Genomic DNA, 24,178 nt, shown 5'->3' on the forward strand with positions numbered 1-24,178 from the left:
GCTGGTGTTGCTGCCCTTCAAGAGGAACCGCTTTTGAGGTTCCCAGGAATTGGGAGAGGATCCTAAGGTGGGTAGCTGAACTACCCGCTCTGACTTGATGCCTACTTTCAGTGTGGGGGAAGGAGGCTGCAGAAAGGAAGCTGATGAGAGGCTGAGAGTGAAAAATTATACAGGAGGTAGCTTGGTGGGAATGAAATACAAATGGGTGGCACATAGGGCCAGCCAGGCAGACCAAGAGCTGAAGAAAGGGGAAAGGGAGGAGAAAGCCGGGATGATGTTAGTAAAGAAACAATTTTAGGAACACCTTCTCACCCTCCCTCCATGCAGGTTTTCTTACCTTGATTATGCAGAGGGCAGCCCATCTTGGCACCGAAGGCTGAACCTCCTCTTCCATGGTCTGGGGTGATCCCATGCCTGTGACCCAGTGTGTTGAGATCCTTGGGGTGGGGACTATAGGAGGAGGGTATTGAGGGTTGGAAGAGCTCTTGGTCAGGGGAACTTGTGGAGGGCTGGACGCTGGGAACCAGGAAGAGTGGGGGGAAGAGCAGAGCTGACCCAGAGGCGGATCTCCTGGCTGAGGACAGAGCTTGTATTGTCCAACCCGAGGTTGCTGCAGTTGGGCGGGGAGCAGCACAGCTTGCCTCTTCCAAACCCCTTCTTTCTGGTGAGGTGGGAGGGTGAGGGAAGGCGAGTCCCCCCTTCACTTGTGGCCCTAGGGGCTGCTATGGTTGCTGAGAAACAAGTTTTATTTGAGAAATAATGCTTCCCAGGAGCAGATGTGTAGCTCTCCCACTTCCTGCGAAACCAGATGCTGTGAGCTCATTTAGCACTTGAGGTAATGCCCGCAGCACTGACTGGGACCCTCACTGCCTTAGGATCCGGAGCCTAGTGCTTGATTCTGTTTAGGAGAAAGTAGGCTACATGGTCCGTTATACACATGGGACCCAACCAGCCTAAAATCGATCCTTGTAAAGTCGAATGTCATGCCCACACCCTTCTGGTTGTTTGAGATTAGCAGCAAAGGCTGGCCAGGCCTAAGATGCATTTCTGCTGCAGGGCTCTGATCGGATGGGGGCGTACCAGTGCCTACCTTTCCCCAGACTTTATCCTTTGGGACGTAGGAGAGGGGGTTCCTTCCTCCCTGCCCTTTGCTCAACCAACTTGAACCTCCTTCATGTTAGCCTTTCCCACTTTTATGCCCCACTCCCCATCACCATTCTCCCAAACCTCAGTAGTGCAGCGAGGGGAGTGGATCAAATGAAGGCTTGGAGAGTGTGACGGACTGTGGTGCCGAAGCGGCAGTTAAGCAAGCACGGCCATGTAGGTTCCAGACAGCTTGGGCAGGGCCTTTTCCCTTCCTACCGACACTCACATGGATAGGCTGTACAGTGAGCCTCTTTCTTATCTCTCAACTTTGAAGAGATCAGTGTACCAGCAAGAAACCAGAACACCAGCTGCTGGTCGGCCCAGGGGAAAGCCACTGTGTAACTACGCTCCCAACTCCCTTCACTTCCCCCAACCCTTTCCTCTTGGCTTCTAGTCCCCAGAACTGATTGAGGTTTCCTGGGCTTTCTGTGCTCCACCCACTTGTGACCTTAAGGATTCTCTGCCACTCTCCTAACCTCTTTCCTGCCCTTGCAACAATGAACAGCTTGTCCCTCTGTTTGGAAAATTCCCACAAAGTCTGAGCAATGATTAAAAATGGTAACCTAGCCCTGGCCAGTGTGGCTTAGTTGGTTCAGCTTTGGTCCCATGCACCAGGTCACTGGTTCAATTCCAGGGCAGGGCACATGCCCGGGTCTCAGGCTCGATTCCTAGTTTGGGGTGTGCAGGAGGCAGACAATGTTTCACTCTCATATCAATGTTTCTCTCTAATAATCAATTAATAAATCTTAAAAAAGTGGTAACCTAGACTCCATTCTGCCTGTGCAGTTCAACCCAGGAAAAGAGGCCGAATCTTCCAATAGCCGAAGGGCAAGGTTTATGGAGGCATTGCCTCAAGGACATGAGGCTTTATCCCCAGAGGCTCACACTTCATCTTAGTAAACAAACAGCATAGGAAACGGAATGCAGATATGCTCAAATGATATTAAAAGTTAACACCAGGCAAAAATGCTGGAGGGGAATTGATGTGAATTTCTAGTTCTTGGGCCTCAATGACCAGATAAATTCCCCTTGTAAACCCTACCCTCTGTACTTGCACAAAATGGTACTCGGAGATGGGAAGGCAGGGTAGCAGACTGTCCGTGGGGAGTCCACAAAAAGGACTTGGGAGCATGGAGTGTATCGTTAAAGAATTTCAGCATTAAAAATGAACTTTAAAGATCAGATTTATTTGGAGAAAACAAAAAACCCCCATAACCCAAAGGATGGGATTCACATCTCAAGACATCTCCCAGGTAGTAAGTCTACAGATTACAAATCATTTTCATAGAAGATATTTTTGTACAAATTTTACATGTATCGAGTAGGACATAAATCCCTGTTTGTTTTAATGGGGGACATGGTAGGGGAGTGGGAAAGAACCGCTTTTTTGGACACAACTATTTGGAAGGAGTAGACTTGAAGAGGGCAAACCCTACCTTTTCATCATCTACAGCAAATGGTTAAAAAAAACCCTTTCAACCTCGGGTCTCTCTAAAAGCCATTTCCTGGCCATCCAAGCCAGTTAGTTACTTAACTAGTATGTTTTTTATGTCCACCGGGTAAATGATTCATTATGCCCCCTGCTGCAGCACTCGTAAACCAACACCCCCGCATAGCTGGACAAGCTCTAACCTAGGACTGATGGGAGAAGGGCTTGCAAACAAGAGACCAAGGTCTCATTTCTCTGTAGGTACCAATATTGCCCATAAGGATTCCACCTACTGAGCTGACAGTACAAAGGTACACATAAAAGCAGGCAAGTTAAGCTACTGTGTTGCAAGAGAATCCAGGACCTTGTTAAAGAGTTCTCTCCATTATCATTTATTTTCAAGGGAAGCTAAAAACAAAACAAAACCACACTGATCTAGGCCACATTATAAATCCAAACACTGGTGTGGGATTTCAGTGGAGAAAAGGAAACTTGTAGGAAAAAAAAAAAAAAACCCAACCCCCCCAAACCCGCAAAATTAAAAGCCTCCAAACAAAACCCCAATCAAGGTCACAAGAAAGGCTCCCAGTTTAACTGTCCCTATTTATCCACCGCCCTTACCACCTAAGACCATTCATTCTAGTTTTCTGAGGTGTGAAAGGGGTCAGGACTGAACAGGAGAGTCAAAGGCAAAGGAGCCAGGATTTACTTGAGAAGAGCAGTGATTCCTCATTTGACAGCTCCCAGGGGCGGATCCAGATGCCTGGGGCACTAGGTCTGTGGCTTCAACAGAAGCTGCTTTTTGGGAGGTAACAGGAAAGAGTAGCATGAGGAACACAAAACAGTCTAAATTTAAAAGCTTCAAGATTTCAACAGAATGTGGGTATTTGAACGTTGAGAAAGGATAGTGTTTAAGAAAGGGAAAAACCAGGACACATAAGAAACTTGGGAATTCCCACACCCCTAAGTGCTTCCTGCTCCAGGAAGTAACCATTCATGTGTTTATTGGAGGTCACATCATTTTCCCCTATTTCTGGTTCAAAATAATTCATCACCTCCCCAAAGCTTCTTTTCAAACCACGATTTCCCCACTTATTTTGGTCACCAAGCAGTCCTATTCTTTAGAGGCCTGTAGACTCACTCCCAGCTACCCCCCTGGGGGGTAAAAATGAAGGCATTCCCCCTAGGCTGGCCCCAGTAACTCAGAATTAAATAAGAGGAGGGGCTGGCAGCCTCCTGGAGACTAAAACTTCAGAGACTAAACCTACCTTTCCAAGGATAGGGAATTTATTCAGATATTTGAGAATTCATAAATGCCACATTAGGATAGTAAGAATTAAAGGTACAAATCTCATCCTCTTCCTCATACCTGCCCTACTGCCCAACCAGATTCCAGACATTGCATCCCTGTCACTGCCATTTTCCTAAATGGAGGCCCCCTAGGCACTAATCACATGGGCGACTGCATGTGTCATAAAAGTGCACAACTTTCCCATTAAAATATGTCTGTCTTTCTGGCTATACTGACGATTCTCCAGTTAGTTCAATACTTTAAAGGCTGCAGCAGCATGCAAAAAAATTTCATTTCATTTCACTTTTTTAAAAAAAGTTAAGAAGTCTCCAGGAGATGTGAGTTTTATTTTGTCTTGTCTGGCTAGAGGTTTGGTTTGCTCTCGAACGTTCCAGAGTAGAGAGAGACTTGGAGAAAACAGGATGTAGAGGTCTAGTCGGTGTAATCTTCTCCCTCGTTTTCATCTTCACCGTCCACAGATAGAGCAGCATACTTGCTTGCAGAACTGAACTTCTGTAACAGAGAAGAGTGATAAAGTGACCAAGGCCTTAAATTCTCACATCAAAATCCAAGAAACAGCCCAGCTGGTGTGGCTCAGTAGTTGAGAGTCAACCTATGAACCAGAAGGTCAAGGTTTGATTCCCGAACAGGGTACATGCCCAGGTTGCAGATATGCAGGAGGCAGCCAATCAATGATTCTCTCCCACTACTGATGTTTCTGAATCTCTCTCCCAGGCTCGCTGAAATCATTAAAAAAATATTTAAAAACAATTCCAAGAAACTGGATTCTGATACTTTAGTCCAGACCGCAACCACCTGCTTGCTCACTAGCTTCTACTGACGCGTTTCCACAGCCGGGGAGAGCTGTCGAAGGCATGCACACATGTTCTGACCCAAGTCACACATGACCCTTCATCTTGAAAAAGGGGTGAGAGTAGTGAAAGGCAGAACAGAGAAAAATGCTAAACTTTCATTATGTCAAATGAGCAGCAGTGCCTTATTTCCAATCACTGTTTATAGCCCTAAATGTAAGGGGCTCAACAGGAAAAGCTAAGGGAAGTAGAGTTGGGCAGGCCGTTGACACTTACGGAGGCTGGACTTTCTTCAGGTTTCTTTGGCTCAGGTGCAGATCGGGAGTCTTGATCCTTTTTGCCATCTTTCCTGCAGAGATGAGTGTAAGGCCACATCCTTAGGAGGACTCCCCAAACCCGTAAGCAGTTCTGAAGCACTCAACAGGCAGCTCCAGTCAACAGGTCTTGATACCTGGACACTTTGTGTTATTTCTAGATTCTCAGAACTGTAACTGTTTATAGTGATTGATTTTAGTTTGTTCACAGTGTGAGATCTGGCAATGCTTGGAGAACCAAAAACTTCTTAATTACAAAGACAGGGATGCCTAAGCCTCAGACAATAGTTACCAACGACAGGAAAGAGAACACACTTACCTCTCCGACTCCTTCCAGTGGTCTTTGTTCCCTCCATCTCCTGGACCACGGCTGGAGTTCCCACTTTGGCCTTTTGGGACACTCACCCCATCCACTTTATTTTCATCTGCTTGAGTGGAAATGCAAAAATAAATGGAAGGCAAGTAAATAATTACCCTCCCTCCCCTAGGTTTCCTAAGGATTGGAGAAAAATGTGCTCATTATGTACCCAGGGAAATTAAACCTCACCCCAACCCAGACTTCCTTCCTAAGCCCTTCTTCCCACGTACTCTCTATATATAACACACACCCCTCCCCCGACATCAAGACCCACTAAAAAGTTCCACTGTAGGATTACGCCATCACAAAAAGCCAACTGGCAATAAGGGCTATGATGCTGTGTTGCGAGTGACCTTGGCCTTGCAGATGGTGACATTTCTAATCTGTACTGAGCATGGTATTTTCCTTCCGATTCCCCCGCCCCCTGTTCTACCAGGAAAGGGCAGGGTTCCATGCTTTCTCTAGAGACCACTCCTGCCCTCTAATGGCAAGAAAAGGCAGACAATCTAAGAACCTTAACACAAAACCTGGTGCAAAATACACTGAAGTTCAGTATTTCATGACTTTATAGGCCTTTTAATTTAGGCCTCTAGCTGAACAAAACCTGTTCTCCTTTTTATCTTACCTTTCCTGGCTGGTCCTTCCTCAGACGGCTGAGCTGGAACCACTTTCCCCCCACCGCTAGAAGAAAAACGTGTGATCACATCATCAGTTGTCTTAAAGAAGAGAAGAAACTTATCACTCTCCAAGCTCATAGAGAACCAAAAACACATAACGCTGTGACACGTGAAAATACAGCAACAACAAAAGCATTATCTGAACACTAATTGCCATGTCCTTTAGAATCATCACAGTCATGCAAGGCTAATATTATTCTCTATTTTACAAATGAGGATCCTAAGACTTATGGAAGTGACCCTCCCATTGCCAACATGTGGCCGCTATGGGTTCTGAGTCTAGTATTTGCAGATTTTCAGGCACCAAAGGAATGTCAACTAGCTATAAAAACTCTAGAAAATGGAACCATTGGTGCTCAGGAGCCAGCTCCATTATACCACTGAATCTGAACTAATAAAGTAGACAGGGTTAGGTGCTATCTAAGGCCAGCCCCCCTCAGAGCACTTTCTATCATGACATCACAACATTTAAGAGTCTACAGCTGCCCTGGTTGGTCTGCTCAGTGGTTAGAGCGCCAGTCCGCAGACCAAAGGGCACATACTTTGGCTCGATCCCTGGGCCACATCAGGGCCTGCTGTGCAGGAGGCAACCCGTGTGTTTCTCCCACATCAGTGTTTCTCTCTCCCCACCTCCATTCCCTCCTCTCTCCTAAAAAAAAGAAAAAAAAAAAAAAAAAGAAAAAATAATCAATGGAAAAAATATATCCTCCAGTGAGGACAGAAAAAAAAAAAAAAAGATTCTACAGCTAACCAACTGCTGTTTCCAAGCTGACTCACCTTGTAGGGGATTGCTGCTCTGTGTCTGAGCTCTGAGATCGAGCAGGAGGGTTAGAACTTCGCTTCACCCAAGCATTCTCCTTTGGTGGAGGGGCTGGCATTACCTTTAGAGGCTGTTCAGGTTTGGGAGGCTTAGAAGTTGGAGAGTGACAGTCTTCCTCCTTATTGAATGTTTCATTTTCTAGAGACTTCTCACTCTCTCTCCTTCGTGCATCTGTGAAGTCAGAGTGGGAGAGGGTCAAATTATCAAAAATAGGCTTATTGTACAACCATCTATTAGGATCTCAACAGAGTGGGAAATGTTCTATGCCCATATTTACTGCTATCATTTTTCTTAAATACAGTCTCTAACTTGGCTCCCAAAATATGAGAAAATGTTTCACTGATTCAAGAGAAATTGGAAAAATGACTCTCCAGGGATAGCCCCTGACCTTTCCTAGAAATGAGCAAGCAGTCTTTGTTTTAGGATGATAGCTTTTCTAATCTCATTGTTAAAATGGTTGTACTTGGAGAATGATGATGATGATGATGATGATGATGATGTGTGTGTGTGTGTGTGTGTGTGTGTAAAGGGGATCTATGGCCCTAGCTAGTTTGGCTCAGTGGATAAAGGGTCAACCTGTGGACTGAAGGGTCCTGGGTTCGATTCCGGTCAAGGGCACATGTCTGGGTTGTGGGCTTGATTCCCAGTGTGGGGCATACAGAAGGCAGCTGATCAACGATTCTCTCTCATCATTGATGTTTCTATCTCTCCCCCGCTCCCTTCCTGAAATCAATTAAAAAAAACACCCTCATATGTGGGATATAATGATCAACATAAATGATGAACAAAAATGGATCCAGAGACAAGGTGGCACGGAACAGACTGTCCAACCTCAGAGAAAAGGCGAGGGGAGGGGGAGAGATTAGAGGTCAACCAAAGGACTTGTATACATGCATATTAGCATGACCAATGGACACAGACATGGGCAGTGGGAGTGTGAGGGGGCAGGGGGGTTAATGGGGGCAGGGAGGAGACATGTAATACTTGAAACAATAAAAAAAGGGGACCTATGTTAAATCCGCAAACCCCAGAAACCACTGATGAACTTATAGGCTCAACATACACAAAATGTCTCGAGACTAGGAGCTTATGTTGTCAGATTCTTTTTACACTTTAAGTGCAAGCTCTTCAGAAGTAGGGCTATAAATCAACCCAACTATCATACTCCTACCTGGGTACAAAGAGGCATTATATCCTGTTACTAAGAGTCTACTCCAGCACGAATAATTTCCAGGAAACTTCTACAGCATGTGGACAACTATTTCCAAATTACCCCAGCCTTGAGCCATGTTTTGAAATGCTCAAGTACAAATCAATTTAGAGGTGGGAGAAGAAGCCTTAAAACAAAAACAAACAAACAAACAAAACCCCGCCCCCAAACACTGGCTTACACTAAGGCAGTGGTTCTCAACCTGTGGGTCGCGACCCCTTTGGGGGTCGAACGACCCTTTCACAGGGGTCGCCTAAGACCATTGGAAAACACATATAATTACATATTGTTTTTGTGATTAATCACTATGCCTTAATTATATTCAATTTGTAAACAATGAAATTGGGGGTCACCACAACATGAGGAACTGTATTAAAGGGTCTCAGCATTAGGAATGTTGAGAATCACTACACTAAGGGAAGGGGGGGTGTTATAATTGAACCATTCCGTTTCCAAAGCACTAAACATGCTTATGACCAAGCAGTAAATTCAAGGGAGGAAGAAAGAATCAAGAGCAGAATATCATCACTTGAAACATTGATTGCTCTGAATAAACAAAACTCAGATGTCAATACATAAATGAAGGGACAAATGTAATAGTTAAGTGTACTCTTTAGTGGAAAATTATTAAACAGATCATCTAAGTCTTCCCCTGGTGCCCATTTCTCAGATTTTTCAGAGCAGGAGATGTAAAACTAATACCTATCTGAACTAATCCAAATAGAGAGTCCAGGATTGAAATTAACACTCCAAAGTCTCTGCATAATTTGGTTATGAATAGGTTATGGAAAATGGCAATAATATGATACCCACCCTGGTCTGACTTACTTCTGCCAGATGTGGCTGAGGTCCCAGTCTGTGATGACTCACTTCCTGTCCTTGACCGTTCCCGTTCCTGAGTTTCTTCACTTCGCCAGCTTGGGTGTCTGTATACAAGATTTAACAAAATACATGTTATTTGTTCAGTGAAGGCCACCTTGAACTCATGCTGACCCCCCAAGAATGACCACTTTTTGCATTGGCTAGGGCAGTGGTTGGCAAACTGCGGCCCCTTGAGTGTGGCTCTTCCACAAAATACCATGTGCGGGCGCGCACATACAGTGCGATTGAAACTTCGTGGCCACACTCAAGGGGCCAAAGAGCCGCATGTGGCTCTTGAGCCGCAGTTTGCCGACCACTGGGCTAGGGTTAAGAACATTCTCCTACATAATCTACAACACTGCCCACCCTTACTGAAAATATAATTCTGCAAGTCATTTAAAACTAGGCCTAGTTGTCCAGAACATTGTTATAGGTTTCTAACCTATTAGAGCCAATGCCACCTGTGATGACTCCTTTAGTATCTTAAGTAACCAACATACATACAAGTAAAAAAATGAAAAATAGTAAAACATCTTCTCTCTACTTTATCCCTAGTAAATTCATGAGGTAAATCCGCCCACTCACCATGGTGGGGTTTTACTTTATATACTAAAGCAGGGCTTGCAAATTTTTCTTAAAGGCTCAGATAAACTTCACTTATAAACAAAGGCCCAGATCATAATTTGCTGACTTCTGTATTAAAGTACCACCAATTTATATCTGTTGCAGGTTAAACTGAGTAGGCCTTTTGAAAAGTGTGAAGGATAGGCAATGACTCTTAACTGGTTAAACCATCCATGTACTGCAGACCACCTGGCAGCCCCAGACCATGTACACTAAATGCCGATAAGGACAACCAATAGCATCCACACAGATTTCCCAAGTACCCTGGAGATGTAATGCCCCCACGAAGAACCACTGGATTCAGAGATGGGAAATTCACCTCTCTCGAGGCCGCCGTTCTAGTTTTGGCTCATCCAGCTGACGCTGCAATTTCTCCTGTTCCTTCTGTAGCCGCTCCTCTACTTCTCGTTCTCTAGCAGCTGTGTCAACAGGTTTTGCCCCTCCAAAGATGGAGGCTGCTCGACTGGACTGGGAGGTGCTAGCAGAGGAATCATCTTCCTTAGGAGTGCTCCGAGGCTTTAGATTCAGTTTGGGTCTTTGGGGGGGACCTACATCAAATAAAACTCTTAAGTAATAGGTTTTCAAAACTAGAAGCTGATGGCTGGAAGCCAGATTCCCAGACATAGCTTTTACATGGGACTCAGATTAGTGGCCTAGCCAATTCAGCAGAGAAGGTAAGGAGGGAGATTAGAAAATGGGTGGTTTGAATAACCAAGTCCAATCATTCTTTCCATTACCACATCCATGATGTAGTACCAGACTAAGGGAAAGATTAAAAATGGTAAAAATTTACATGATAAAAACAATCCTTTATCATGATTATTATTACCTGGGAAGAAATTTTCAACCACAATAGACTATAACATGAAAGTATCTTGTTCAAAAATGTGGTCTGGAACAGCGGTCGCCAACCTTTCAGACCTCATGGACCACCAGTTGACAACCGCTGGTCCAAAGGTTTCCTTAAACCAGCAGTCGCCAAACTTGTGGACCTCACCACCCACCAGTGGTCCGTGGAAGATGGATTACTTCAGTAGGTTAAGAGCTTGTAACAATATGCAGGGCAGACTCTATCCAGTCTTATACTCTTGCCCTGTGCATAATATACATTTGACAGTGACTCACAGGGCAGAGCCTGCAACACTGAGCTTCTGAATACGCTCTACGGGAGTCTGACTCAAGTCATCAGCATTTCTCAAGGTCGAGTGTTTCAAGGAAGCCATGTTTCTCAACTTCAGTGTTATCCTACATATTTCAGACACACAAAGATACAGAAGAAAGCCTATGTGCATTCTCCCTCCCAGGAGCAAGCCCGTGCCTTTCTCCCTCCCCTCTTCTCCCACAGGTGTGCATCTTCAAAACTCTAAAGGACCCTTGAGGCTTGCAACCAGGGAGCAATGAGCAGTGCAGCTCATCCTGGGCAAACCCCCTGAATCTGTCCCCAAGGATCCCTCTTAGTGAGCCAAAGCAGCTCAGCCTAGGCTCACTTCCCCAATCCCCTTTTTAATTTTTTTTAAAAAAATATTTTTATCAATTTCAGAGAGGAAGGGAGAGAGATAGAAACATCAATGTTGAGAGAGAACCATTGATTAGCTGTCTCCTGCACGGCCCCTACTGGGGATTGATTCTGCAACCCGGGCATGTGCCCTTGACTGGAATCGAACTCGGGACCTTTAGGTAAACAGGCGATGCTCTACCCCACTGAGACAAACCAGCTAGGGCTCCCCAGCCCTTTCTTATTTTACTGTCCCCAACTTGAATAAATGTCCTCTAACATTCAAAAAAGAATATGCTAAGTTCTACAAAACAGACTTATTCATATGAAAGTTGTAAGACTGGGACAGCTTTAAAGTGCTAACGCCTGAGTCTTGAGAACTGCACACCTAATAGGGCAGATGTAAAAGGGATGAGACACAACACTGAGGGGATAAGCTGGAGGCAGAACAGTGAAGGGCCTTTATGTTAGAAATACAGACAAAGAGAGATCTTTCAGACCATGGAGAGTAAGAAATTTTTAAATATTTTAAAAATTAATTTTATAGAGGAAGGGGTGATAGAAAGATCGATTTGTTGTTCCACTTATTTATGCATTCACTGGTTGATTCTTATATGTGCCCTGACCAGGGATTGAACCCCCAACACTGGCATATCAGGGTGGCACTCTAACTAACTGAGGTACCCAGCCAGGGCCCATGACTAGGAAGGTTTTCAAAAGAAGGAGAATAACCTAATTAGATACTGTTCCAGAAAGACAATTTGGGCCAGAGTGAAGAATGAAGTGAGTCAGGGAAATCTGTTAGAAAAGGGGTAAGGCCACCAGAAAAAATCAATCAATCAATCAATCAATCAATCAGGTGAACAGCTATTGGGGGAGGGAAGGTATGGCATGAAAGGAACAGGTCAGGAGCCAAAGAGGACCTGAGGCCCACATCTGAGCCTCCACTTTTCTCACAAGTAAAGTGATAACTGCAGACACAAATTCTTATAATCTTATCTAATAAAGAGGGAATATGCTAATTGACCCTCACACCATCGCAGATGGCAGTGTCCACAGCCAATAAAGAGGGAATATGCTAATTGTGTGCATAGGAATTTGTTCATAGTTTTTTTTTTAAACTATAGTCCGGCCCTCCAACGGTCTGAGGGACAGTGAACTGGCCCCCTGTTTAAAAAGTTTGAGGACCCCTGATTTATACACTAGAGGCCTGTTGCACAAAGAGATTCGTGCAATAGGCCTTCCCTTCCCTTGACTGCTGGCACCGGTTTGCCTCTGGCACCCAGGACCCAGGCCTTCGCTCTGGCCGGGCTCCGGCTGGAGCCGGTCCCGGGGCCGTCAGACTTCACTCCGCCGCTTGGAGCCTATGTATGCAAATTAACCGCCATCTTTGTTGGGTTAATTTGCACACTCTCCTGATTGGTTAGCGTAGCAAAGGTATGGTCAATTTACATGTTTGTCTATTATTAGATAAGATTCCTTGATTGAAAACAGATAACAGCAATGCTTTTAAGAATTAAAGATTTTGTAGAAAAAACTGGAAATGCTATTTTTGCTTTGTGTTTTTGAGGGAGGAGGAAAGACTGTACTGTGCTGGACTTTCAATATGGCTCTGATGACTTCTGTCACCCCACTGTGTTTTGATAGTTGTCTAGGTCTACCTTCCTTAACTCGGGGATTATAGGTGATGATATATATAAAGCACTTGGCACCAAGTCAGGGCTGATAAAAGGTTGTTAAAAGGCTAGGATTGTTTTTTTCCTTTCCAACTTAGTTTACTTAATACATTTTAACCCAAATATCTATATACTAAAGGAAGTTAGAAATATTTTGCTTTATTTCCATTATGTCATGTGTATCCAATGCTCTTTCCATTACACTCTGCTGCATCCTTCACAATATATAAATTGTGTCCACTTAAGGGGTTTGAACATAACTGAGAATTTTCCCATCAGTTTGTGCAGTGGTCTGCCCCATTAAGCAAGCAAAAGAAAACGATTACCTCTATCATCACGCCTATAATCATCCCGAGAGTAATCATCTCTGGAACTCCATGACCGGTCATCACGTCTCTCATATCTGTCCTCATAGCGGTCCCCGCCTCCTCTGTAGTCATCATCCCTTCGGTACCCACTACCAAATGCTCTTCTGCCACTGCCTACCCTGGAATCATAGCCTGTAAATAAATATACCCCAAATTGTAATCATCACACTGGAGGGAAGCGAGAAGTTCTTTAAAAAAGCAATTTAACTTAACGGTGTTTTATAATGACCTCTATCATAGTCTCTGCTGCCTCTGTCATCATAGCGATCCCGGCCACCATATCGATCCATATCCCGGCGCGGGCCATCACGATAACTGTCCCGATACCCATCACGGTATCGGTCTGAATCGTAACGATCTCGATCTCGATACTCTGGAGAAAAGAGAGACAGGTAACATTTTTTTTGGATACTAAAGAAACAAGAGAGCCAATTAGGCCAATTTGGTTTGAGTTCATATTCACTGCTGTATCCATTTTTATAAAAATGTCACACTATATAGAAGAATTTGTATTGAATTGAAGTATTATTGAATTCAAAAATATTTCTCTAGTAATCCAATACACATTGCTGGGCTAACAATTTAGGAGGAAGTTAGGGGAGAGAAAAATATATATTCCATAATGAATTTTCAGGATTAAAGATTTAGATACTAAAACATCTATATAATAAAAGCCTAAGCGACTGTTACAGTGAAATGACCGGTCGCTATGATGCGCACTGACCACCAGGGGGCAGACACTCAATGCAGGAGCAGTCCCCCGTTGGTCAGTGTGCTCCAACAAGGGAAGTGCTGCTCAGCCAGAAGCTGGCTCATGGTTGGCGAGTGCAGCTGTCACAGTGGGAGCCTCTTCTGACTCCATGGCAGCAGGCGCAGTGGGTCGGGATGAATGTGAGCAGTGCGGTGCCCAGCCCCGATTTGGTCTCCTCCCTGGCTACCTGCTGCTTGGCGCACTGCTACATCCCCCGAGGGGTCCTGGACTGCGAGAGGGATGTCCGATTGCTGGCATAGCCCCTGTCCCTTCTCCCATCCAGCAGGCCCTGTCCGGCCCGGCCCCTATCGGGACTGGGCGAGACAGCCCCGATAGGCCCAATCCAGGACCACTGGCTCCTAACCGCTCACCTGCCTGCTGGCCTGCTTGCCCCCAACTACCCCGCCCCCCCCCCGCTGGCCTGATCACCCCCAACTGTCCTTCCCTCCTGGCCTGATCGCCCCTAACTGCCTCTGCCTCGGCCCCGCCACCATGGCTTTGTCCAGAAGGTCTCTGGGTCTAATTAGCATATTACCCTTTTATTAGTATAGACTGTTTCTCTTCCCTAGTATAAACAATGTCCAATGAAGATGGGATTTTTGTCTATTTTGTTCACTGCTTTAGCCTGAACTTAGAACAATATCTGGCATATGGCAAACATTTAGTATTTCTGAAGTGAATGAAGTTTGTTATTTTAAAAGGTATTTTTATAAACTTACATTTTGACTGCTTCCAGTAATGCAAAGAATTTTTGTACAGCAAATTCTCCAATAATGTAGAACTTAACTCTTGTTTCTATCAATTAGCCTATGGTAAAACTGGTTTCATTATATGCTGTTTCACTTAAAAGTTGCAGAACCTATCAATTATATCAAGTGAGGAATTACTAAATACCACTCTAAACCCATCAATCTTGCTGGAGTCATGTTAATTCAAGTACTTTACTTTGTAGAATCTGTTGGGTTTCTTTATTAACAACTGTCTCTAAAAAAAGAGAGAAAGTAACACAGAAAAAATGAACTTGATAAAAATGAACTTACTGTCTCCAAAACTATCATCACCTCTTCTAGGTGGGTAGTCATCAAAGCTGTCTGTGGTAGGACGGGCCCTCCAGTCTGTATCTGTTTTGTCAGAATCCCGATTTCTATCTCGGCCAAAAGAACGATCATCCCTGTCTGTAGATATATAAAATAAAATAACAAACAAGTCCACAAAAACATTTGCTCAATATTAATTGCATGCGTAGAAAACTCCCTTCAATTTACTTTATTTCTTGCTCATACCACAGCACAGTCACAAAGTTATCACAAGTGCACTCTCCAATTCAACTGAGTGATATATTTCCTCACATTTATTCCTACTGGCTTAATGCTTATCTCTCAACTTCTGTATTAGGAGGAGCCCTGATATATACATAAATTAGGCCCCTCTTGTGTCCAATGTGCTGTTGGGTAACTAATCTATTTATTATACATTTAATACCTATGTCAATCAGGGCTTCTCAATCTCAACACTACTAATATTCTGAGCTGGACAATTCTTCCTTGTGGGGGGGTGTCCTACGCATTATTGGATTAGTCCCTGGATTCTATTATATGTCAGTAGTACTCCCTAGTTGTGACAACCCAAAATGTCTCCAAACATCAACAAATGTTCCCTAAGGGCAAAATCATCCTTAGTTAAGTACTAATCTAGATTAAAGTAGGGCTACCACTATCTACTTCTACTAAAATTTTCTGGGAAAGGACAATAACAAAACAGGAGAACTTGTCAGCTTCCTTACCTTTATCCTGGGCTTGATCAGCAACGTCCACTCGAATTCTCCTGTTACCTAGAGACTGAGAGCATAGGACCATATTAACCAACCTTTTGCCCCATTATGCACAAATCCTATGAGTGACCTTGAACATCTGGGCATAGCAGAAGCACTGGGGGAAGGAAGATAAAGGAAAAACATTGTAATCTACCCAACATTCCAATTTGTTGGCTAAAGAATCCTTTATAAAGACTTGAAAACTTAGTTAAGTTGGGCTTAAATGATGTCAGGTCAATTAACTTATTTTTATAAAGATAAATTTCACAGAATAGAGTTAATTTAACTTTTCAACTATCAAAGGCAATTTAATACCAAGTATAGTAAGTTAAAAATAATCCCCAGACAGCTAAACAAAAGACACATTTGGGTCCAGAGTAATTATTCATTCAAACATTTACAGAGCCCTTACTACTATGTATCACAAAGTTGCTTAAAGCATGTCTCTGTATAATCTTAAATTCTTCCACTTAATATTACCTTTGGGTAAATCAGTTCCTCCAGGATACCCTCTGATTTCCCTTGCCCACATTATTTATATACTTTGAACCCAATTATTTCTACTGCTGATTTTTCCTCATTTCGCAGTAGAATCTACAGTTGAAGAAGGATAACAGTGAATTTTAGTTAAAAATACCCAGAATTATTTAAATACCACTATAATAAAATCTCTAAATACACAGCAGCTCCTTAGTTAGGACCATGACAACATTTTAACAGTTATTCCAGCAAACTTCAGATAATTACTACATGCTATTCTTTTTTTAAAAAAATTATCTTTATTATTCTTTAGATGTTATTACAGATGTCCTCCCTTTCCCCCATTGACCCCCTCCACCCAGCACCTGTCCTCCCATGCTATTCTCTTAAAATCCAGACTGAGAAGTTAAAAATTAGTAATATTAATAAGATCCAAAAAATGATCTGAGAAGAATTATTTTGGAATAACTTCAGCTTTTCATATATTTAACTATATAAGTGAATTTTTATTTCTAACTAGCATTTACTTCAGATTATCAAAGTGGTACTCAATTATGAGGTAGGAAAATATTTTAAGAGGTGTTGGTTTTAATCACGTCAAATGGCAGATCTGGACCATAGAATTATGGCACAAATGGCACTGGAAACTGCCTTCTCAACAAATAATGAGGGATTTCTGGAATTAAGAGAAAGAAAAAAAAAGTCTTTTTTTCTTCCCAGATATAATTAGTTTGATTTCTAAAGCCACTAGAAGTAAAAAGAGAAGTTTCAAGATTACAAACTTCCATCACTAAAAGGCAAATAAATGCTTCAGTATCCTGCCGAAGAATCACTACATAGCACCAATCATGTAATAACTGTATTACAATTAGATTTAATCTCTATTTCCCTCTCATGTATTAACAGCTGAATCTCCTCTCCCTATTTAACTGCCAATTTGTCTGGATAGAAAAACATCTATGGGCAATGATAAAAAGCAGGACTGAATGTTTACTGTCATTCTTCTGTAAAAGATTCCTAAGAGCATGTATTTATTACAAAGGACGTTTGAATAGGAAATGTTTCTGAACCCTCTTAAAATTATAATGAAACACCATTACTTCCCTGAAATGAGAAAATGCCTTTTAATACTAAACTGATTAATATGATTTTTCTATTTGGTTTGATTTGGTCACATTACTTTGAAAAACCAAAGCCACCAGATCTAAGGCAAAGCTATGAGCGAATGTGAGATTCTATTAAAGACTTGGTGTGGTGAATTTCTTCCATAGTTTTCCACCTAAGTACCACCCTGAATTATTGGGGCCTGTGGATCTTGCTGAAGTGTGGTGTGACTTTTAAGTGTTACATTGTTAAATAACCCAGGCGTTTCTTTATAGGTATTCTGGGAACCTTTGAAACAGTTACTGACCCAACATAAAAAAATACCAGTTTGATAAACACTAGATTTGTCAGCTCCCACCCCTCAAACTCTCCACCCTTATTTTCTTTACCTCTTCATTGAGGCTCAGGGCAGTGAACAAGGAATCCAGGTCCTCGAACTCAGCATAACCAAAACCTTTCAACCTCTCTGGATTGCTGGGTTCACGTGGTAAACGCACTGCACTGATCTGAAGTAAACAAACAAAACAAAAAAAACAACAAAAAATGTTTCACAAATCAGTGTTCTGGTTCATTCGCCTCTTTTGACCACCATACATTATTATATGCAATAAAATTTTTTGAATACAGAAGAACCTGGTTGTTTTCAAGCAAGAAACCATTGCAAAGAGATAGAAGACAGACTTCATTGTATACCCTATCAAACCTCTTCAACTTGAATATAAATTTAACCCTTAAAAAAAAACACCACTAAACAAAAACAACACGAGTTCAGTGTATTCCTTGTATCGCCCATTCCACAATTAGCTTATTTTAGTCTTTAACTCAATTATTGCCAAAAAATTTTCTGGGCAGTATATTTTGCAGAAACCTTACTTATCTGAGAACTATTGTCTTCATACATTAACAAAAATTTGATAGAATCAAACACTGGATTGTAAACTCCCTCATCCCTAACCCCTCTGCTGAATTCTGAGATGGCAAACCACTCAATTTTTACTCTTTGAAGCACAGGAAAAAATTCACACTGACATGGTTTTAATTTGAGGTTAACATGTGTTTTCTGATTGTAAATGCAAGATTTTTTCCTTTAAAGTTTCATAAAAAAATCCCTGGCACTATTTTTTATTTATTAATTATTTACAATAGGTTAAGCCCTCTTTATGTCCAATTTTAAGATCGATTTCAAATTCGTTTATTTTCCCACCATCTCCTTTCCGTCATCCACATCTGTTTTCCTTACCCTTTTGATTTACTATATTCAAGTTTATCTTCTGTACCAGTGATTTGATATTTATTCTGGTGTCTGATATATAAATTTTATTATAGTCTTTTAAAAATTCTAGTTTAATTAAACTCATAATACAGTAGAAAAAGAAACAAAACATGAAAAGGGAAGTAGCTAAAGACCAGTTCCTGAGCATAAAGGTGGAAAGCCCGAATAGACCAGAGATTTTATCCAACATTCTAGAGAAAGAGGCCACTAGAGAAAAATCAAGAACAGGTCAACCTTTTAGTTGGTCTACATCAGGGGTCCTCAAACTACGGCCCAGGGGCCACATGCAAATACAAATATTGTATTTGTTCCCATTTTGTTTTGTTTTTTTTTACTTCAAAATAAGGTATGTGCAGTGTGCATAGGAATTTGTTCATAGTTTTTTTTAAACTATAGTCCGGCCCTCCAACGGTGTGAGGGACAGTGAACTGGCCCCCTGTTTAAAAAGTTTGAGGACCCCTGGTCTACATAATTAAACAGAGAAGAAAATTTGTAGGTGGCAGTCAAAAATAATCACATCAATGGCTGGCCAGTGAGGCTCAGTGTTTGAGTGTTGACCTATGAACCAGGAAGTAATGGTTCAATTCCAGGTCAGGGCACATGCTTGGGTTGCGGGCTTGATCCCGAGTAAGGGGCGTGCAGCAGGCAGCCGATTGATAGTTCTCTCTTATCACTGATGTTTCTATCTCTCTCCTCCTTCCTTTCTGAAGTCAATAAAAATGTATTAAAAAATATAATCACATAAAAAAACCCAACTACAAAATAGGAGGGAGCAGCTGCTTTTAAGTATTTTCTCATTGGCAAAGACTGGAGAAAAACCTAATAGAACTAAAACCTGCTGCTCATTGTTTCATTTTTTTAAAGTCCTTAGTATTTTTTTTTAAATATATTTTATTGATTTTTTACAGAGAGGAAGGGAGAGAGATAGAGAGCTAGAAACATCGATGAGAGAGAAACATTGATCAGCCGCCTCCTGCACATCCCCCACTGGGGATGTGCCCGCAACCCAGGCACATGCCCCTGACCGGAATCGAACCCGGGACCTGAGTCCGAAGGCCGACACTCTATCCACTGAGCCAAACCGGTTTCGGCCCTTAGTATTTTTTAATCAAAGTTTGAAAAAAGAACTTCTCAGGACCTCTATACTCTAGAACAGCGGTTCTCAACCTTCAGGTCGCGACCCCTTTGGGGGTCAAACGACCCTTTCACAGGGGTCACCTAAGACCATCGGAAAACACATATATAATTACATATTGTTTTTGTGATTAATCACTATGTTTTAATTATGTTCAATTTGTAATAATGAAAATACATCCCGCATATCAGTTATTTACATTACGATTCATAACAGTAGCAAAATTACAGTTATGAAGTAGCAACGAAAATAATTTTATGGTTGGGGGTCACCACAACATGAGGAACTGTATTAAAGGGTTGCGGCATTAGGAAGGTTGAGAACCACTGCTCTAGAACTTTATAGACCAGCATTTTGAAACATACCATTAAGAAGAGATGAAAAACCACCATTTGCAATAACATTGATGGATCTTGAGAATATCATGCTAAGCGAAATAAGTCAGTCAGAAAAAGCTAAGAACCATTTGATTTCACTTATATGTGGGATATAAAACTGAAACAGAAACAGGCAACTGTATGATGGTTACTAGAGGGAAGGGGAGCGGGATAGTAAAGGGTAAAAGGGACCAAATATATGGTGATGGAAGATGATTTGATTTGAGTGTTGGGCACACAATGCAATATACAGACCATATATCATAGAAATGGACGCTTGAAGCTTATATAATCTTATTAACCAATGTTACCCCAATAAATTTAAAAAATACTTATCTTAAGCTTTTAAAGCAAGCAAACTTTGTTAATATAAATTATACTAATATATCCGCTAAGTTAAATATGTTCTTACAAAAAATTAGTAATCTTGATGTAAGCCTGAATGTCATTAACAGAATGGCTGAGTTCAGAGAAACTTTCTACTCTAGAAAAGAGGACCTTTTAACATTTAACAGGGTATCTCACGTTTAAGTTTCTTAATGAGAAGGGGTATAGGGTTTGAGAGACTCTCCCTGTATCAATAAGGTACCGTTAATTTTTCTAAGATTGTCCAATGGTGTTGGATGAGAACATTCTCAGCCAAAGAGCCTAAACATTTAATTATACACCCGCTTCTTCCAAGTCTAGACACAATCTTAGAATCTTTCTCAACATAGAAAATCAGAGAAGTCACTATCAATAATGCTACTTTTTGTATCTAGTTAATTGCCTAAACCTTTATTTATTTATTAAATATATTTTATTGATTTTTTACAGAGAGGAAGGGAGAGGGATGGAGTTAGGAACATCGATAAAAGAGAATCATCAGCTGCCTCCTGCACACCCCTACTGGGGATGTGCCTGCAACCAAACCTGGGACCCTTTAGTCCGCAGGCAGACGCTCTCTCCACAAAGCCAAACCAGTTAGGGCTGCCTAAACCTTTAGACTTACATTTAATCCTCTAAAGAATTCCTTAATGGAGTCTTCGGTTACATCATAGGGCAGGTTCCCTAGAAAAGCAGTGTAGGGTGGCGATTTGGGAAGACGGCTCCTGTCAATATTGGGTTCCCGAGCAGCCCGTGGAGCAGTGGGCAGGATGGAACGGTCAATTGGAGGTGCCCTATACACATCATCATCATTACTGTGCCAAGTGGTTGAAACTAGGATAGAAAAGTGGACATAAGTTAGAGGAAACTCCCCTCACTGCCATTGTACAATAAGAGGACCTATGCTAAATGCCAAGCATTAAATAAGCTACCCCAAGAAAGAAACGGTAATATTACAATCAGAAAAACAACACAAAAAGACTCAAGACTATTTGTTTCTAAGTATTTCAAGGCCCAGGCTTTAGTTAACAGAATCATGGTGACTCTTATTCTTTATGTAGCAAAGAGAAAGAGAATATCAACTATTTATGGAATATTACTATGTGCTAGAGATGTCATATTCATTGCATCCCATCTTATCTTTTTAACAATCCTGTGAGATTGTTCCCCATTCTAAAGAAAGAAACTCAGATTTCAGGAAACTAAGGTCACACAGATGGTAGAGCAGTAGCTGGTAATCTGGTAGAGCTAGGATTCCGACCTGGGTCTCTCTCACGCCAAATGTATTTAACCACTATGAACAGCTCTCATTCTAGCCTTTCAGTTAAAGAAAGTATTTTCTTCATGGTTTATCCTCCCTTTATTTAAAAAAAAAAAAGATTAATTCTGTCCCTATAGCATTGCCCATGAATTTGTACTTCAGGTATCAACACTTATGTTAAGTACAATCTATGAAATTATGAAAATAGGTTACAATAGAAAAATTATTCTTCAGTCTACAATGAAAGCTTTTAGAAAAACAAAAAACATGGGTAATCAGATTTATCCCATATCCAATTATATGTAGCTCCTGCCTAGTCCTTCAAAGTATAAAACTTATCTAAATGACATCCCATGACTCTGCTATATTTCTCCACCATAGTTACCATTCCTATACCTTTTTATCAGACCACTTTTATTTACCCAGAGACACTGTGACTTCATAATAACAGCTCCTAGAATGAATTTTCTTGACTCTCAGTATAAGCAGCTTATAGATTACATTGCAGTATTATTTTATGAGGACATCATAGAAGTTTAAACCTAAAAGGAAACAACCTAGTTCTTACTTTTCAAATGAATGACTTAAAAAGGATAGTGCCTTAAGAAAAATTTGTTCATGCAAGAGCCAGAACTAGCTTTCTTGAGTCACAACTTTAGTCCCTATTACAAACTCTCACAGCCTAAACCTAAAATTCCATAAAATACAAAAACATAGTATTTCAGGTTCTACAAAATGAGTTCTTTCAAATTACAAATGTGAACCACTATTATGGAATAGGTTTTGTCTAGGAGATAATGAAAAAGGAAAATTACCATCGCCTTCCAAGTCGTCTGTTTCATCGGCCCAGCTGACTGGTTTGGGGACATAAGTGCTTCCCCCACCAGTTCCTCCATCCTCAGCCAGAAAGTCTGTTAGGGAGATAGTCTTCCCCTTCTTATTCTTCTTTTTTGCTGTTTTAAAAAGGGCAGAAAGATTATTAATCAATACCTGGGTATTTACAGGGTTATACAATGTACTACTGTTAAATATATTTATAAAGAAAGCAACTGGCTGGTGTGGCTTATTAGTTGGGCCTTGTCCAATGCACCAAAGAGTTGCTGGTTTAATTCCCAGTCAGGGCACATGCCCAGGTTTCAGGCTTGATGCCCTGGTAGGGGGTGTGCAGGAGGCAGTTGATCCATGTTTCTTTCTCTCCCCATCTCAAACAAAACACAACGCAACATAAAGGTTTATCAAAGGATTGGATGATGGCATTTATATGAATACTATGCATTTGTAAATAAGAAAACACAATATACTGGCACAGAAAGCCGAAAGAGTAAAAAAAAAAAAAAAGGTTGCAGAATACTTATTTAAGTCCCTTTGTTTAAATACACATTATTTTTATGCATGAAAAAGGGTCTAGAAGGATTTTCAAGTGTGCCTTATGTGGAGAAAGGCTAGGATGAGGGCAACCTTTTTATTCCCTACTCTATTCACTCATATAATTTGAGATTTTTAATTTAGCAACTACTTGCATTTTAAACAGGTTACAACATTTGTTGTTCCTGGGATACAAAGAAATAGAAACAAAATTCCTATCCCTATAACATTCTGTATGACACTTATTACTGTTTACTTTTTTAAAAAAAGATGTTTTTATTGATTTTTAGAGAGAGAAGGGAGAGAGATAGAAACATTGATGAGAGAGGAACATCATCAACTAACTGCCTCCTGCATGGTCCCTACTGGGGATAGAGCCCACAAACCGAGCATGTGCCCTGACTGGGAATTGAACTGGAGACCTCTTGGTTCCTGGGTTGACACTAAACCACTGAGCTACACCGACTGGGCTGTATGACACTTTTGAAGATTGTCTGATACTTGTAAAATAACCATATGAGGTAGGAATCAGTGCTATAAAAATTTACAGAAAAAGAAACAAAAACTCGGAGACAAAATGACTATGCTGAAGTTACAGAACTACTGGATGGCAGAGCCAGAATTAAACCCAGGGTTTTGCATACCAAGTTCTGGGCTCTTCCCAAAGGGGCCCCAGCCTCTAAGCAGTTTGTTGTTAGTTCCATGGCAGGTTATAATAATCATGGTAACATGTTGTACTCACTGTCATTTGAAAGTGTTAAAATGGTAAGGTTCATATACATAGCTGGATCTCTCCGCCCTCCAGAAAAAATTTTTTATCTCCTCCCCTACCTTAACACTACATATGAAAACGAGATATTGTACTAAAGGGAATAACTAAGAAATCCCTAAGAATCAACACATTTAAATGTTTTCCAGTCATGAAATCTTCAAGAATCTCCAAGACTCCATTTACTGGACTGACCTTGGCTCTCTGACTATCTAGTCCTCAGCACTTCTGAGATGGCATCAATCAACAGCTAATGCAGAGAGCTGAAAGGACTAAGTTAAGTTCTAGAACTGGCTCCCGAGAGCAGTCACTACATGGTAAAAGTAAGAAGCTTTGTTGTAACAAACATCAGTTTCATGGCTTTTATAGCCATGAGTTCATCCTCCATGTTCCAAATCTCCAA

General features: G+C 41.5%; 1 protein-coding gene across 4 annotated transcripts in view; it reads right to left on the bottom strand.

Annotated features, from left to right (window-relative positions):
- Positions 1–2,312: 2,312 nt before the first annotated feature.
- Positions 2,313–24,178, bottom strand: part of EIF4B (eukaryotic translation initiation factor 4B) — a 32,020-nt gene continuing 10,154 nt past the window's right edge. Inside the window, exons 2-15 of one of the 4 annotated variants that reach the window (XM_070410173.1) lie at positions 22,457–22,594; positions 21,006–21,214; positions 17,619–17,735; positions 15,616–15,670; positions 14,873–15,007; positions 13,311–13,454; positions 13,040–13,213; positions 9,862–10,090; positions 8,871–8,983; positions 6,805–7,018; positions 5,976–6,031; positions 5,312–5,417; positions 4,955–5,027; positions 2,313–4,379 (exon numbers count right to left, since the gene is read on the bottom strand). In XM_070410173.1, the coding sequence (XP_070266274.1) occupies positions 4,299–4,379; positions 4,955–5,027; positions 5,312–5,417; positions 5,976–6,031; positions 6,805–7,018; positions 8,871–8,983; positions 9,862–10,090; positions 13,040–13,213; positions 13,311–13,454; positions 14,873–15,007; positions 15,616–15,670; positions 17,619–17,735; positions 21,006–21,214; positions 22,457–22,594 (1,844 nt within the window). In that variant the 3' untranslated portion in view covers positions 2,313–4,298. Of the gene's footprint in view, positions 4,380–4,954; positions 5,028–5,311; positions 5,421–5,975; positions 6,032–6,804; positions 7,019–8,870; positions 8,984–9,861; positions 10,091–13,039; positions 13,214–13,310; positions 13,455–14,872; positions 15,008–15,615; positions 15,671–17,618; positions 17,736–21,005; positions 21,215–22,456; positions 22,595–24,178 lie in introns of all 4 variants that reach the window. The other 3 variants (XM_070410172.1, XM_070410175.1, XM_070410174.1) reach the window with 3 other exon arrangements.

Source organism: Myotis yumanensis, unplaced genomic scaffold, assembly GCF_028538775.1.
Source record: "Myotis yumanensis isolate MYYU_CA2020_CCGP unplaced genomic scaffold, mMyoYum1.0.hap1 SCAF_3, whole genome shotgun sequence".
NCBI classification, from domain to species: domain Eukaryota; kingdom Metazoa; phylum Chordata; class Mammalia; order Chiroptera; family Vespertilionidae; genus Myotis; species Myotis yumanensis.